Here is an 18,087-nt window from a genome sequence, read left to right as displayed (position 1 = left end):
TAGATAAAGTCCAACTATTACAAATTCTGTCCCTGAATTTTGCTTCTTGAACTCAATCCAAGCAAAGCAAAAGACCAAGGCTCCTTACTGATCATCTTACTGATGGAGGAAGCCAGACGAAGTGACAGGAAACTCCACATATGACCATCTGACAATGGATGGGTTGAAATGTTCATTGTTTCAATGCAAACAACGGTCTGATTTAACAATGCAGAATCCCTGCCTTCACGAGCAATCACTTCATGGTGGAATCCAGTCACAGAGTAGGTGATAATGCAGACTGAACATCATCAGACATTCATTTCATAAAATTAATGGTAACGCATCTCATAAATTTACAAAAAATGGGATGTGTGCTGAACGTTTAACAACATTTTAGACACCGAGTGACAGGATCAGTATAATAACATAGAAGTCTAACAATCACGAAAGAGCCAAATGGAATGGTATGTAGTAATGATTACCCACAGTCAAATATCGTCTTTGGATACAAGGCAATAGAAATCTGTTCTTGTTCCATAATTTCGAGATCCTAGATCTGCAATATCTACTTCATTTCTGTCCATATCCTCACAGTTATAATTCTCACAGGGGTGAGTCTTTGGTGCACAAGGAAGGGCTGATACAGGTGGGGGAGGCCCTTTGTAAATTGGTGCCCGGACTCCTAGGACAAAAAGATACAAACAAATATTTACCAAAAGCATGATGGACATTATTCCAATTGGAAGGAAATGTCAAAAATGCAAATTGCAATATGGGATCTAGATAAGATATTAGAATTTACAAAAGGTCTGGCAGGCTTATTATAAAGAATGAGTTAAGTTGGTAAGATAAGTTATTTGACATTTAAACAAACAGTATAAATATTTGGTTCAAGATACAATTAGAATTAATCCTAGAGATTTTTTTTCAACCTTTGCTCCTTGCTTTGGAATCATAAAATGTAAAACAAAAATAACATGCTCCTGATGAAACTAGGTCAGGAGAGTTTGATTTTAATAAAATCCAGGATTTACTTTAATTTTTTACTGCTTTAATTCTTTATTGACCATTTGAAAGGTGGTCTCTCAGTTTAATTGATCCACTCACCGAGGTCCCCTTCAGGGTCAGGGTCTGATCTACAGTCCAGGTAATCTGGGTTGAGGATCAGCATGGGATCCTTATCATCCTGGAGTCTGGTCTGGGGATCAGCCATGGCAGCTCGCTGAGGTAGGTTCCGAGGTAGAAGCAATTGCAACTCTTTCCAAAATTCAGAGGAGGGGGTCTGTTACACAAACAATCAAGAATACATGTTCACAATAGGATCTAAATTCAGATTTCCATAATACTTCCTGTCAAGTCTTATTTTCAGTCCTGAGGGTATTTCATTCCATCCCTAGCTCCGAATTTGCTAAGTCAAGAAATGCAAATGCTGCTCAGGTGGAGGATTCATTTCCTAATTAAATAAGTCTTAATAGGACTAGATTTTATTGCAATCTTACATAGGGTAGACTGGATGTAGATGGCAAGTTTCTATCTGAACCAAATTAAATTCCATATTAATTCAAGAGATACCTTTTATTCTGGATTTCTTAAGTATCATAAATTCCCAGCTGTTATCGTAGCCTTTGAACACGTCATTCCAGAATGTTGCATGGGATTCTGAACGTCCAGTCCAATAATTGATCATTCGAATGACAAACTTTAATTCAATATTTTTGATATGCAGGGACTGGAGAGATATGGGTTATGTGCAGGTAGATAAGTGATGGTCTTGGCATCATGTTCGGCACAGAATTGAGGGCGAACGAGGGTGTTCTTGTGCTCTACTGTTCTATGATCTGTTGTGGGGATATAAAGATCTTAATATACATGCTCTTTTCACCATTTAGTGAACCTTTGGGCATATTTTCTTTTCTTCATACATACCGCCGCTCATTGAACCAGGGGTCGATATTTGATTTAATGGTGGAGGCATGAAGGAAAAGCAAAACTGTGACATCAACACTGAAGGTGTAGGAAGGAACTGCAAATGCTTTCAGTCTGAAGAAGGCTCAACCCGAAACGTCACTTATTCCTTTTCTCTAGACCTGCTGCCATTGAGTTACTCCAGCATTTAATGTCTATCATCAACACTGAAGACTTGCAGAGTGACTCCTATTTATTAGATACCATTGTCTTCCATCTCCATTCTTCTTTTGAATCATCTCATCATTAGGTATAATATGATAGAAATCTCAAAGTTATCTTGCACCCTTCTGTACGAGTGTACAATTTCTATGATACAGGTTTCAGGATACAAATAATATTGAAAGCTGTTCTTTTTGATAGGTTTCAAGCACAAGTAACTTGGGTGGTTAACTACTGTACCATTGATGTAGAGGTCCAGAGCAGGAGAGTGATGTTTTTCCTCTGTGCTTTAAGAAGTTGAATAGCAGGGTGAGACAGCTCTCTGTAGTGGTTTTCAAACATGATAAAGATAGGTTTCCTGGAGAGATCCAACAGATTCCAGAGAGCTTCCCTGTTGAGGGCAAAGTAGATCTGTGAGGATAATGAATATTACAACTCAAAACAATATGACCACCTAGTTTTAGAGATACAGCGTGGAAACGGGCCCTTCAGCCCACCAAGTCCACATTGACCAACAATAATCCTGTACTAGTTCTATCCTACACTCCACGGACAAATTTACAGAAGCCAATTAACCTACAAACTCGCACGTCTTTGGAATGTGGAAGGATACTAGAGCACCCAGAGAAAACCCATGCTGTCATAGGGATAACGTGCAAACTCCGTACAGACAGCACCCACACTCAGCATCGAACCCAGGTCTCTGGCGCTGTAAGGCAACAACTCTATCATTGCGCCACCCTGGATAAATCAAACCACAATGTAGTTTTATTTAGCATGGCTGATGCTGGGAATTACACCACTCTGGAGATATTAGGACCTGCAGTTGGACATAATCCAAACTGACCAATCCAGGCTAAAGTTATTCCTAACACTTCTTCACGGTAAAAACTAGCTGTAACCCACAGGACGAAACGGAGCCACAACCAATGCACAAAAATGAAGGAGGAACTCAGTGGGTCAGACAATGTCTGTGGAGGAAATGGACAAACAGCATTGCAGGTTGGGACCTTCTTCAAACTGGGACAGATGGAGCCTGACCAGCTGAGTCCCTCCAGCAGTTAGTGTTTTGCTCAAGATTCCAGTTCCTTGTGTCTCCACACCCAGTCCATGAGTTTTCACATTGTATGAACTTACTAATACCATGCATTCAAAAGAGAGTTGAATGCATTCAAATGCATATTACTGGATGCATTCAAAAGAGAGTTAGGTAGAACTCTCAGGGCTGGCAGATTCAAGGGGTATGGGGAGAAGGCAGCAACGGGGTACTAAATGTGAATGATCAGCCATGATCACATTGAATGGGGGTGCTGGTTCGAAGAGCCGAATGGCCTATTCCTGCACCTATTGTCTATGTATGCACAAAATGCCTACATTTTTATTTCTGGCATATACTTGTCCATCTAATATATACTTGCCTATCACTTTTATCCAAAACCTAACAGCAAATTGCCATGGTAATATCGCCTGGCTTCCAACCCCAATGAAGGATGACTGAAGTGTATCCAACCCCACTTCACCAAGCCTCCAAATATTGCAGCCAACTCAAATGTACCTCTCTAAAGCACCCAACCATATAAAACACAATCTGTTGGGAGCCACACTATCTGTCCATGACACATATATATCCTTCACATTCTCACATAAATGTACAAGAGCTGTGGAGACAGAGGCTGGAGAGTGATGAGCAGGGCTACAAAGCCGCCAGTGTCGGAATCTGATAAAAGTAATGAAGGTGATAATGATGATAACTATTTAAGGGAGATAGAGGCAACAGTGTATTAAATCGATCACTGATTTATACGAGAACCACAAATCCTGGAGACATTCTTTGACTGTCTGTACAGTAAGTGCCACCCTGTCTCACTCCTGGCCAATTCTCAGCTGTGGAGGGTGAGCAGTACCTGAAGTTCAGCCGGCACCAGTCCTGCTGCAGGTAAGCCTTGGACAGCACCACAATCAGACGGCGGCAGCGACTAATGTTCATTATAAGCTCAGCTGATGGCTCTAGATCAAGAAACGGCACAGAATGATAAGCTGGTGAAAAAGCTATTCTACAGCAGTGACCATAAAAAACACACAGGCTTAGAGCAAGGAGATTTTTCTCAAGTAAATTTATAAATCAAACACATGATTCAGATGAACATTATTGATTCAGTGCAGATTTTTTTTTTACCTACTCATTCTTCCTGGCGAGTTTGGATCTTAGAAGATTTTAGGTTGTATTGGGAATTAAAGACTGAAGGAAGCTAAACCCCTATATGGCTCCATGGTTACAGCCTTGCAAACTCTTCAATCCTTTTGTCTCGCACATTTTTTTCCAACTATGGCCCTTGTCCAACTGTCTGCCTATCAAAAACCCCCTCACCTGTATTCACCTACGACTCACTTGTATTCACTCTGCCCCTCCCTCCCCTTACAATCAGTTTGAAGAAGGGTCCCGACCTGAAATATCACCTATCCATGTTCTCCAGGGATGCTGCCTGACCCGCTGACTTACTCCAGCACTTTGTGCCTTTTTTTGTAAACCAGCATCTGCCATTCCTTGTTTCTATAGCTGCAGTACAAAGTTGGTTGGTCACCTCAGCCTTGAACAAGATAACGACGCTATCACAATAGGGACAGGAAGACAGAACCGCTGCACCTGGTCATTATTTAATGGCCTCTGCTTGAGCTTGCGCATCTCAACATCAATTCCGACTGTAGATAGGTTTGAGCCTAACCACAGCGCTACCTACTGCTGATGTTCACAGTAAGAGCCACTCATCTTGGTGAGGGACTGGTTGCTGGCGACACCGAGAGGAAATGTATTCTGGTAACACGATTTCTCCTGGGGCCCACAACCTACGATGGAAGAATTGTAACAGACTCCTGATCAACATTAAAGAGGAGCTACCTGACCCCGGCAGTATATCACAGTCATCCAGGTGTAGCTTGTATCCATATCGATTCTCCAAGTGTGGCTTCAGGATGAAGCTGACGAATTTCCGGTCATCATTAGCAGGCACGTAAGAAAGGTAAGCATCATAGAACTTACCATCTGGGAGAGAAATCAGAGAAATCAACATCCCAGCATCCTTTTTTTAGTTTAGTTTAGAAATAGAGCACGGAAACAGGCCCTTCAGCCCATTAAGTCCGCACCAACCAACAATCCCCATAACACTAGCGCAAGGTACACATTAGGGCCAATTTACTATTTTTGCCAAAGCCAATTAACTTGTAAACCTGCACCTCTTTGGAGTGTGGGAGGAAAACAGAGCACCCAGAGAAAACCCACACATAACATAACATAACATAACATAACAACACTTTATTGTCACTCGGCACAACACCGAGCGAAATTTCAGCAGTCACACAAAATACAGCAAAAAGAAAAGAACACAGGACACCCGACCCCAACACAAACATCCATCACAGTGACTCCAAACACCCCCTCACTGTGATGGAGGCAACAAAACTTCCCCTCTCTTCCCCCCGCACCCACGGACAGGCAGCTCGACCCCTACCGAGGCAAACGACACGCACAGCCCCCGCAAGGGGATGGAAGGCCCCCCGGCCGAGCCGCCCCGGGCACCGAAACGTCCCGCGGCCACACCGGGCGATGTTAAGTCCAACGGCCGAGCCGCACCGGGCACTGAAACGTCCCGCGGCCGAACAGCGCTGACGATGTTAAGTCCAGCGGCCAAGCCGCACCGGGCACTGAAACGTCCCGCGGCCACACCGGGCGATGTTAAGTCCAGCGGCCAAGCCGCACCGGGCATTGAAACGTCCCGCGGCCGAGCCGCACCGGGCACTGAAACGTCCCGCGGCCACACCGGGCACTGAAACGTCCCGCGGCCACACCGGGCGATGTTAAGTCCAGCGGCCGAGCCGCACCGGGCACTGAAACGTCCCGCGGCCGAGCCGCACCGGGCACTGAAACGTCCCGCGGCCGCACCGGGCGATGTTAAGTCCAGCGGCCGAGCCGCACCGGGCACTGAAACGTCCCGCGGCCGAGCTGCGCCGGCAATGTTAAGGCCCGCAGCCGAGCCGCACCGGGCACTGAAACGTCCCGCAGCCGAGCTGCGCCGGCAATGTTAAGGCCCGCAGCCGAGCCGCGCCCCGGGGAAGAGACCTAATAAAATAAAGGTTTCCCCCCGCCCCACCCCCCCACCCCACCCCACACCCCCACCACACACCCCCACCACACATACACAGCCAAAAACAGAAACAAAAACCATCCCAACACCGACACAAACAAAAAAAAAGAAAAAAAGACAACAGACTGCCAGAGAGCCGCAGCCGTTAGGCGCAGCCAACTCCCCACGATCACGGGGAGAGCGTACAAACTCTGTACAGACAGCAGCCGTAGTCAGGATCGAAGCCGGGTCTCTGGCACTATAAGGCAGCATCTCTGCCCCTGTGCCACCATGCTGCCCTGCTAAACACATTCACAGAATCACCTCCTCATATTATTAACTGCCAGGTCTTTTACGATATACAGATAATATCAGTGCAGAGAAAGAGTGGAATACTACCGGGGAGGGAGTGGAGAAAGGACATTATATTTTTGGATTCTGTTATAAAACAGAAGAGACCATTTGGCCCATCAAGCCAATGCCAACTCTCAGAGCATTCTCATCAGTCATATTATGTCACATTTCCCTGTAATTTAATTCCTCACACATGGTTTTCAACTCTTTCCCCCCCATTCCCCTGTCACTCACCTATAACAAGGTCAATTTGCACTTGCCAATTATCTAACCAGCATGTCTTTGGCATGTAGAGCATGGCGATAGAAATGCCCGAGAAGAAAGGAATGTCTGAGAGAAAATCCCGAGAGGGTCAAGGGACAATGTGCAAACTTCACATAAGAAATACCTTAGGTCAGGGCGAGACCAGGGTCATGGAACTGTCCAGAAGTAGTATTACCTACTGCACCACTATGCTGCCCATTCTCCTGATGTACACAGTGCAAGGGAGATCAGCGAAAGAACAAGAGACAGATGATTGGGGCTGCAACTCAGATGATAATCAGGATGAGATCACATAGATGCTTGGTGGAAGGATTGGGCAAAAGTGTTTCAGACTAGCCGCGAGTGGGAATGGGGAGATCAGTAGCTCTGGAAGGTTAAAGACGGCATCTACCTGCTGTGAGGACATGCTCAAAATCACTGTAAGTGACCCGAGAATAGTTTGGCTCTAACACTGAAGCATGCATTAACTCTCTGGTTCAGATCTTTTTCTTGCAAGACATGTATTTACAGTTTGCATGTGCTGAAAATAATTTCAGTAGGTTCCTGCTTCAATGTACAAATAGGCTATTGAGCAAAGGTTTGGGACATTGGTATATATCATTAAAATATCATGGGCATGTACAAACAAGAAAAAAGGATAATAACATTGGCTTTTATATCAAGTGGACTGGAGGACAAGAGGATAAATATTACACGCACGACTGCTGTCAGAGTCCTTTGTACCACATCTGAAGACCTGAAAAACCTCAGACCACACCTTTGGAAGAGTGAACCACATGATACCTCAATATAAAAAAGTTTAATCATGGTGACAAATATCACAATCTAGGATTGTGTTCCCCATAATTTAGAAGATTAAAGGATTTTGTGATTGGTTACCAGTGGAACAAAAGGATACAATTTGAGATATTGGCCAGTACGTGGAAACTGATAAGTAAAACTGAATTCGGTGACTGTTTCTCTCACTATAAATGCTGCCTGATCAGAGGATCTTCTCCAACATTCACTATAATTAAAGTTTTCAGAATACACGGTATTTTATCTTTCCATGGTATGATCTTGTTCTCAGATCGTATAAGCATAGATTGTTGTAGCATAGGGGAGTGTTGTAGCTGCATTCAGGGAATCTAGTTCAATTCTTTGGCCATTAAATTAAATCCTTGGAGCAAACATCACTTACCATTGACTTCAAACTCTCCATATTTGTTTCTGTACCAGAGCTGCAAATCCAATCTGCACTTCACATACAGGAATCCAGCCAGAAGCACCACAACAAGCACCAGGAGGGCTCCCAGAACTGTTGGAACATGGCTGGCAATATCTGCAACTTCGAGAGACACAGTAAATAACAGCTGGAATGAATCTAGACATAGACTAATCAAAGGAATGACAGATTAAGCAGAGTACCAAAGCCACAGGAAATTGTTCACTAGCACAGACTTGTTTTTATATGTATAGAGAGAGATTGTTTCTCAGAATTAAATATTTTGCTATTCCACAATATTGTGGTCCTATATCGTCAGCTGCCATCTTTTCGGCTGCTTTGTTTTGCTGATCAAGGTCAGGGGTGCAATTGCTAGGAAACGGGAAATGATTTCCACTCTTTTCCAACCCAACATACTAGAAATGAACAAAACATGAAGGTCCACGTGCAAATAAAAATAATCTTGGCATTTGCACCTGGAGGAGCCACAGTCTAGCAAAGGTGGACTTACTTGCTTTTTCCAGTGTGAAGGACATGGATTCTTTGCTTATGAGACATGTGTAGATCCCATAGTCAGTCTCACCAGTCACGGTTACATTTAGAAAGCTGGACAGAATCTTCTCTGAAGAATTATTTTTAAGCCTGATGAACAAGGAAGAATTGGGGATCAGTGACATTATCTAATAATAGATCCAATCTCTGACGGCCTTCTCAGTCCCAACAGCATCACCCACCAGTCTACAAGTTCTTCATTAAAATGCCTCTCCTTCCACGTTCCATCATCCTCATGCAGAATGATTTAACTTTGTAGACACAAGGAACTCCAGATGCCAGAGTAGACAAAGAACTAGAGTAACTTAGCAGGTCAGGCAGCATCCCTGGAGAACATGTCCGACCAGCTGAGTTACTACAACACATCAGAATTCACATTGTGCTAGCCTCCAATCAGATGTTATTCTTGAACTAGAAGATGGGCGTTAGATCTTTTCCAGGAAATGACTATGAACTCAGTGTTGTCTTGTGGGCATGCTGCAATAGTTGATGTTCTGTCTTTTAAACCAGGTGTATAACCAATTCCTTGTCTGCCATCTCTCAGAATAGAGTGAATGTGCAAAATAGAGAGAAGTAATTTGGCAAGATACCTTCACTGTTTTAAAGCTGTATTTGATCAGAAGATACATTTTCCAAGTGCTCTAGATTGAACAAAATCCTTACTTTTTTCCTGTGATCCATTGTGTGGAAATTGTTATCATCTTTACCTATGTAAAATAAATAATGAACCTTGGGACAGAGTTTCTCATTTGATCTTGACTGAGCTCCAAAACGCATTATCAAGACCACTTACCTCCACCTTTGCCCTTACCTCTCTGGATCCATGCTGCATTTGCCTAACCCTTTGACCGGCAATAGAATCTCAGTTACCTCTCTCTCTTCTTTGAGCATCAATCAAAGCAAATGGCTCTTCAATCTCATCACATAAACTAGGCAACTGCCCGGGGGGGGGGGGGGGGGGGGGGGGGGGGTCATGTCATTCAGGAGTGCCACAGATCTGGACAAATTCTTCACAAAGATTATCACCAGGGAACAAAAAGAAGATTTTAACTGAGAAAACCTCACGTCTATCATTTCAGAGTTCCTCATAAATCTCATGTACTGAAGCACTCCAAGCACGAGGCAATTATACTCAGTTCCTGAATGTAGTTTGAGGTAGAACAGTCAGCAATCAAGATTACCTCCACATTTACCTCAGCTTTTTATATAGAAATGCACTGTATGCAAATTAGCTGCTAGATTTGCCAGCAAAACTATTGTAAGTGCACTTGAATAATTAATAAGCTGTAACGGTATCTAGAATATCCTGAAGACTTGAAAGGCACTCAGGTATACCCATGCTCCTGATTTTCCCCCCTTTTTTTAATACACATACTGTTTCCATGATATTAAATCCAAGCAAAACATGCCACTAAACAGAAGTGTTTATAATTGTGCAAATGTTTCAACTCCAGTCCAAATCGAAGATACTTCCTTGCTCACTTTCATAAGTATGACGAATAAACTGACCTATAGACACTAGCACCAAATGGATATGAAAAATATGAAACCAGGAGGTGGGTATGACAAGGGACCATGGATTAACAACAGTTGACATTCTCACATAATTTGTGCTAACAATGAAAGATGAAGTTATCCCTCTTTCTTTTAGTACAAACCAAATATTATGTTTTGGAGGTTTAAATCATCTTATTTGCCTCAATTAGGAGAGATAGTGGAAAACTTTCCCCAACAGCAGATATGTTTAAAGACGGAGGGCATAAGTTTGGAGTAATTAACTAGAGTTTCGAAGAAGAAAGAACAAAGCTATGCATGAAAAGAAGTTGGAAGAAATAATTGGATTGTTCGAACAAAGAGCTTACACACGCACAATGAACTGAATGCCCCCAGCTGAAATGTATCATTATTCATTCTGTATTTCCAATAATTTTATCTTCCACGTTATCCTGGTCACCCATTGAAAATCACCAAATAACATTCTTTAGAAATGAACATTAACGGTTATTGTTTGTGGTCAGGATCTAAACCTACTTAAATTGAAGTGGATAGTTAGCATGGTTAATTAAAGAGACAGGTAACAGTTTGTGTTGCCCATATATCTCCACCAACAAATAAGGAAATTAAAAATGATTAATTATATTACCTGGTCTCATTGGTCTGGGTGTATTTACTACTGCTGGTGATCACATGCTGGTCCTTAATCCACTGGATGCTTGCGTCACACTGATTGAACTTCTGATTGTAGAGTAGCTTCACTGAACAATTCAACACAAACCAGGATCCAATGGAAAGTCTGTAGGTCTCATTTGCAGAAGGTGCCAAGAAGTTAGGTGTAGAGTTACAGGGACTGTCTAAGCAAATAGAAACAAATTACTGCATTAGTACAATTCATTAACCACAAAACAGATGTTAACATATTGCAGCAATTGATGTTATTTCTGCAAGGCATCCAAGCCAGGAATTCTTGCCTCCACAGCAGTGGTGATCTGGATGTCCTCTGTATAGGTATGGAGCAAGCAGACTAGGGAATTTAATTTTTTTAATTGGATCAACACTCTATGCTGTGATTTTTGAATTCTGCAAGGGCGAATTTCCATTAGCTGAATGGCTAAAATGCAGGGCCATCTGTAATATATTGTCTGATGAGACAAAAGTGAAGAATAATTGCTTGGTGATTTCTATATTAAAAAGTTCAATCGCAGACTTATTGAATAAAGAATGTAATACTATATCAAATTGGGTATTTTTCATAGTTGAATCTGGGCAGCCTATATAAGTGGAAGATATCAAGATCTAGTATAATGCCGAGTTCATTTGACATTCATGAAGTAACTTTCCACCTACACAGCTGTACTGGCAACACACTACCACAGCTGGTAGAGCTGCTGCCTCACATCGACAGAGACCTGGTTCGATCCTGACCTTGGGTGCTGTCTATATGGAATTTGCATTTTCTTCCTGTGACCATGTTGGTTTTCTCCAGATGCTCTCATTTCGTCCCACATCCCAAAGATGAGCAAGTTTCTTGGTGAAACACAAAATGCTGAAGTAGCTCAATGGGGTACAACAGCATCTCTGGAGAGAAGGAATGGGTGCCTGAGTTACTCCAGCATTTTGTGTCTATCTTCCGTGTAAACCAGCATCTGCAGTTCCTTCTTACACAAAGTTTCTTGGCCTCTGTAAATTTTCCCTGGTGTGGGGGGGAGTGAATGCGAAAGTGGGATAACATAGAACTAGTGCGAATGGGTGATGAATGGTTGGCCTGTTTTGATGGATGGTTAGACTTGGTGGCCTGTTTCCATGGTAAATCTCTAAAAACTCAAATAAACCTTAAAAATCCCCACGATCACTGGATATCAACCAGGAACCAGAACAGTGAAGCTTCTGCACCATTTACCCAAACCGGTACTCTTCACATCAAAGACATTATTTTCTGCACCTCATGTAACAGTCTTTGAACATGTGAATGGGAGAAGCATGCTGCTTGGAAAAGAGGTGAGAGCACAGAGGAGGTGGACTATGTTTACAGTTCCGACTGAGCTACGCAGGTGATGATATCAGCAAGCTGTTGAATCTCCGTACAAGGAGGAAGGATCATATTTACATTAAACTCATCAACATAGTGTTCCCAATTTAACAATTAGAACTTTTGCTAGCTGCAAAAAAACAATCTACATAGAGGTGATGTGATCAGTTCAACCAAATCAAACCATTTGGCTGAGACACGTCGATTCCCTTACTTGGACAATTCTGTGAAATGAGAACATCCCTGGACTATGCGTGAGAAATAACAGACAAATGACTTGTTGGTTCCATGCCTTACTGCACTAGAATTGAAATGCACTCCCATGGGAGTGCCATTGCCCTCAGGCACTACTGCACCTAGCATCTGCTTTCGTCATCTCAATTGCTGTTTACTCAGCTCTCCCCATAAGCCCACATGTTTAATTACCATCTCAGATACAAACAATGCATGGGCACAGAGATTTGAGAACGCTGGAGTTGGAAAAAAACAAACCTATAAATTGTGATAACCTGTATTTTTGGGCAGAAAGTGTTTCAAAACACTTGAGGAAAATATTGCGTATTCTTCAACTACTCATCTTCTATTGGATATTCTTTCTACCGCTTCACCACCTCTTAAAAATGGTGTAAAAATTGGAAGGGAGAGACACCTACTACAATATACCTAGCAAAAGCTTAGCACACAACAAAAGCTTTTCACTGTACCTCAGTACATGCGACAATAAGCTAAACTCAATGTGACTGCCTCTTGTTTTGCTTCGGACCTTCTACTCAAATCGATAGATTCCCAGGGAGGTGATGACAAGAATATCTATTAAAGGTGTGGCATGACCAAAATAGAACTACATATGGGAGCGATCATAATTGGGAGCATGCAGCACAATTCTCATGACTGGAGAACCAATCACTCACTCCCTTAGGCAGTTTTATTTTAACCATACCACACCTTTCATAATTACTTTGTCATCTCCTTTCTGCCACCTCTGAGAATTTATCTATTTGCAGTTCTCACAATCTGGAGAACCAACCACTCCCAGCATGTTCCTGAATTACTGCTTTCATATGATCTTTTGTCATATGAAAACCAAATATATAACACAAATGGTTCAGCTCCTGGATTTCAGTGAAAGGAAAATGAAATAGGGAGATACATTGCTTTACAATGTGCTACGGTCTCTGCCCAGCAACGTATGGGATGGCTGCAAGCATAGTACAAAATCGTAGAAACATAGAAAAATAGGTGCACGTTCGGCCCTTCGAACCAGCACCGCCATTCAATATGATCATGGCTGATCATCTAAAATCAGTACCCCGTTCCTGCTTTTTCCCCATTTCCCTCGAGTCCTTTAGCCCTAAGAGCTAAATCCCTCTCTTGAAAACATCCAGTGAATTGACCTCCACTTCCTTCTGTTTCACTCTCCGGGTGAAAAAATGTTTCCTCACCCCAGTCCTAAATGGCCTATTCCTTATTCTTAAAATGTGACCACTGGTTTGGGACTCCCCCAACTTCGGAAACATTTTACTGCATCAAGCCTGTCCAATCCTTTAAGATGTTATATGTTTTTATAAGATCCCCTCTCATCCTTCTAAATTCCAGTGAATAAAAGCCCAGTCGACACATTCTTTCATCATATGTCAGTCCCACTATCCCAGGAACTAACCTGGTGAACCTATGCTGCACTCCCTCAATAGCAATAATGTCCTTCCTCAAATTAGGAGACCAAAATTGCTCACAATACTCCAGGTGCAGTCTTACCAGGGACCTGTACAATTGCAGTAGGACCTCCTTGCTCCTAAACTCAAATCCTCTCACAATGAAGGCCAACATGCCATTCGCTTTCTTCACTGCCTGCTGTACCTGCATGTTAACTATCAGTGACTGATCTACAAGCACTCGGATCTCGTTGCACCTCCCCTTTTCCTAATCTGACACCATTCAGATAACAATATGCTTTCCTGTTCTTGCCATCAAAGTGGATAACCTCCCATTTAATCCACATTATACTGCATCTGCTATGCTTTTGCCCACTCACCCAACCTATCAAAGTCACCTGCAGCTTCATAGCATCCTCATCGCAGCTCACACTGCCACCAAGCTTTGTGTCACCCGCAAACATGGAGATGTCACATTTAATTCCCTCGTCGAAATCGTTAATATATATTGTAAATAACTGGGGTCCCAGCACCAAGCCTTGCGGCACCCCACTTGTCACTGACTGCCATTCTGAAAAGAACCCGTTAATTCCTACTCTTTGCTTCCTGTCTGCCAACCAATTCTCTATCCATGTCAAAGCCCTACCCCAATACCATGTGCTCTAATTTTGTACACTAATCGCTTATGTGAGACCTTGTCAAAGGGGTTTTGAAATTGCAGATACACCACATCCACTGGCTCTCCCCCATCCATTCTACTTGTTACATCCTCAAAAACTCCAGAAGATTAGTCAAGCATGATTTCCCTTCATAAATCCATGATGACTTTGACCAATTCTGTCACTGCTTTCCAAATGCACTGCTATAACATCTTTAATAATCGACTCAAGCATCTTCCCCACTATCGATGCAAGGCTAACTGGTCTATAATTTCCTATTTTCTCTCTCCTTTTCTTAAAAAGTGGAGTTAAATTGGATCAGTTCCTGTGGACTGGAGGGTAGCCAAAGTCGACAGAACATAGGAAAATGATCACCAATGCATCCACGATTTCTTGGGCCACCTCCTTGGGTACTCTGGGATGCAAGCCATCACACCCTGGGGATTTATCTGCCTTCAGTCCAAACAGTTTATCTAACACCATTTCCTGACTAATGTGGATTCCCTTCAGTTCCCCCCTCCCACTAGATCCTTGGTCCCCTAGTGTTTCTGGGAGATCGTTTGTGGCTTCCTTAGTGAAGACCCAAAGTACCTGTTTAACTGTTCTGCCATTTCTTTGTTTTCCATTAGAAATTCACCTGTCTCTGATTGTAAGGACTTACATTTGTCTTCACTAATCTTTTCCTTTTTACATATCTAAAGAAGCTTTTAGAGTCAATTTTTATATTCCCCACAAGCTTTCTTTCATACTCTTTTCCCCCCTCTTAATTAACCTCTTTGTCCTCCTCTGTTGAGTTCTAAATTTCTCCCAGTCCTCCAATTTGCTGCTTTCTCTGGCCATTTTTTATGCCTTTTTCTTGGATTTAATACTATCCTTGATTTCCCTTGTTAGCCACAGTTGAGCCGTCTTCCCAGTTTTATTTTTTCGCCAGGCAGGGATAAACAATTTTTGGAGGTCATCCATGCGATCTTTAAATCTTTGCAATTACATCTCCACCGTCAACCCTATAAATATAATTTGCCCGTCTATCCTAACCAATTCCCATCTCATACCTTCAAAGTCTCCTTTCTTTAAAGCCTAGTGTTTCAAATAACCAAAGAAGGTAGTTGAATTTGAAAAAATCTTTGTAACAAGGTATACACAATTATGAGGGGCATATATAGGAGATATTTACCTACCCATTGTGAGGTGTATAAAACTAAAGGCAAGGCATAGGAGGCGTAGTGAGGATTTAAAGATTTTTTTCACCCAGAGGATTGTTGAAATTGGAAAGACACCTAAGGAGTTAGGGAAGCCAAAGACTCTTGTATTAGCTAAATATCTACATGTGTACTTAAATCACCATGGCATAGAAAGCTACTGGCTCTGCTTTGATAAATTGGATTAGTCCAGATGGGTACTTGATGGTTGGTACTTAATGTGCTTTATAACTATGAAAAATCCTATTTTTAAAAGAAACACATAATTGATATTGTAATCTACACTTAAAACATACATATGCAAAAAGAACACGCTGAATTATACCCTTCCATTCTTCAGACTTTAAAATCCTTTGAATTATGCTTGCAGGTTGAACTGAGTTTCTTCCTTTTAATTAAATAAAAAACATTCCTACATGGACAAGAAGAGCAGGCAACTAAGCTAATGTTGGTAATTGTATTGTACGATATATTGTATTGTATTGGGTTTCATATGCATTTATCTCTCATGGCATTTATACCAATCTAAAACACTGCTTGCCCAGTTTATTATTGTAACTACTAATCGTTTTCTTAGTTTTAAATTAATTTACTACAAAAGGCTTAGGAAATTTTATCACATAAAAAATGACATTTCTGTGGTGTCTTTGATTATTTTTCAGCTTAGCATACACTTCCTACTACAGTTTAAGAACTTTTTAACATTTACTCATGGTTTCTTACACAAGTTGTACTCCAGAATTTGCATTTATGCAACAACAGAGTGCATGGCACTAAAACGATAGGACACAAGCTTCAACAATGAAGGCACTATTGCTGATCTCACCCGATTCTGATATGCCACGGTTCTTCAGGTTCTGTCCTTCAACAGTATCAGCTCTGCTGACCAGTAGACAGAGAGTCAGTATTGAACAGGAACATCTGGCCCAGGTAAATGACTGTCTCTCCCACATAGTGTCAGCGTGCCCTACAAAATGGTTATTGTTGTTTTTCTCCTCACAACGAGAACCACGCCACGGGATAGCCGGTCAGTGCCGGAACCGCAGAAGATTGAAAACAGGTGTAAAGGCACGGCGATATCTAGGGTCTTCTGGCCCACTCCAGCAATCGCAGTGTCAAACGTTGTGTGTTGTCCTGTTATCAGGCGACGGGGTAAATATTACCTGCGTATTGAATCCAAAGAGTCACCGTTTTAAATCCAAGTCTTCTAATATCTTAACCCACCAAATTTCAGCTCCAACACAGGTGGAACCCAGGTATTAAGTCCAAATGTGCAACTTCTTCTCCCCTATAAAAAAAAGTTAAACAGGGGCTAATAACTATTCATTTGTCAACTTTCCCCCAGCACATAAGCTTCACTGTATAATGCGAGTCAAGTTATCTCAACCCGTTTCAGAATTTATCGCAAGGACATGATTCCCGAAGCTTCCTGACTGCTCCCGCCTGCCACAGGTGTCCACTCCAGAGGACAGAGCGACTGCCCCCACGCCGTGCACACTGGGTTTGCAGTCCTAGTCTGCAGCTCTCCGCACGTTAATGCACTGCACACAGACTCTCCGCGACTACAACTCCCGCAGTAGACCAGCCTCCCTGGCAATACAAAGACACGACAGCAAAGGGACCAGGTGAGGTGAGGCTCGGGGAGTGGCAAAGAACAATGGCGGACTCGCAGGGCGAAGGGGGACATTGAAACGAAGGAGAGAGATTAATAGGGAAGGGTTAAGATAGACACAAACAGTTGGAGTAACTTCTGAACATTGAAAGGAATGTTACCCGGATCATTGTTATTATTAACGATTCGAGCTTTGGGTAAAGGGACGATTTGGAAATTTGTACATGACGTTAAAAAAGCAATTTAGTAAACAGCGAACTGGAATATTATATGGGTGTGTGTGGGGGGGGGGGGGGGGGGTGAACGGGGGGGCTAATCCTGACCAGTGTAATTTAATGTGAACATAATTTATATTTTTGAAGTAACCTCAGTGAGAGAAGATAGTTTTTAAATTTTGTTGAAGAAATTTAAAAGCAGAGGGCCAAGGAGAGGAAAAAGGTAAAAATCAATGGCACATAAAGAAATAAGTATTTTCAATAACAATAATTGGCACTTTGCACAATTGGCATATAGCACCATTAATATTCTCAACCAATGTTACTGCTTTTCACAGGAAGTGTGACAAACCAACAAAGGAGGTAGCTGACAAAATACTTGTCTGCCCACTGTTGGAATATTGCCAGACAATATACATCCTTGACAAGGTTCAGAGGCGTGCAGCACGGTTTGTTTGTAACAACTACTGTCTCCAATATGTTAAATCGCCTTGGCTGGGAGTCGCTGGAGTCAAGATGCACCAAAGCCCACTTATGTACTGTCTACAAAGAGACACATGACATCATCCCCGGTAACATATCTCACTTCATTCAATCCAATACCTAGAAATTTACAAGACAGT

General features: G+C 42.3%; 1 protein-coding gene across 1 annotated transcript; it reads right to left on the bottom strand.

The window, feature by feature from the left end:
- Positions 1 to 470: 470 nt before the first annotated feature.
- Positions 471 to 16,590, bottom strand: sigirr (single immunoglobulin and toll-interleukin 1 receptor (TIR) domain). Its single transcript, XM_078414776.1, has 9 exons — positions 16,464 to 16,590; positions 10,745 to 10,952; positions 8,561 to 8,691; positions 8,026 to 8,172; positions 5,006 to 5,149; positions 4,014 to 4,116; positions 2,350 to 2,500; positions 1,090 to 1,264; positions 471 to 664 (listed from the first exon to the last, which is right to left on the bottom strand). Exons 1-9 carry the CDS (start codon positions 16,588 to 16,590, stop codon positions 471 to 473), a joined length of 1,380 nt encoding a protein of 459 aa, XP_078270902.1.
- Positions 16,591 to 18,087: the final 1,497 nt, after the last annotated feature.

This window comes from Rhinoraja longicauda, chromosome 18 (assembly GCF_053455715.1).
Source record: "Rhinoraja longicauda isolate Sanriku21f chromosome 18, sRhiLon1.1, whole genome shotgun sequence".
Classification (NCBI taxonomy): Eukaryota; Metazoa; Chordata; class Chondrichthyes; order Rajiformes; family Arhynchobatidae; genus Rhinoraja; species Rhinoraja longicauda.
The sequence above is the reverse complement of the archived record's forward strand: the minus strand, read 5'-3'. Positions and strand labels throughout refer to the sequence as shown.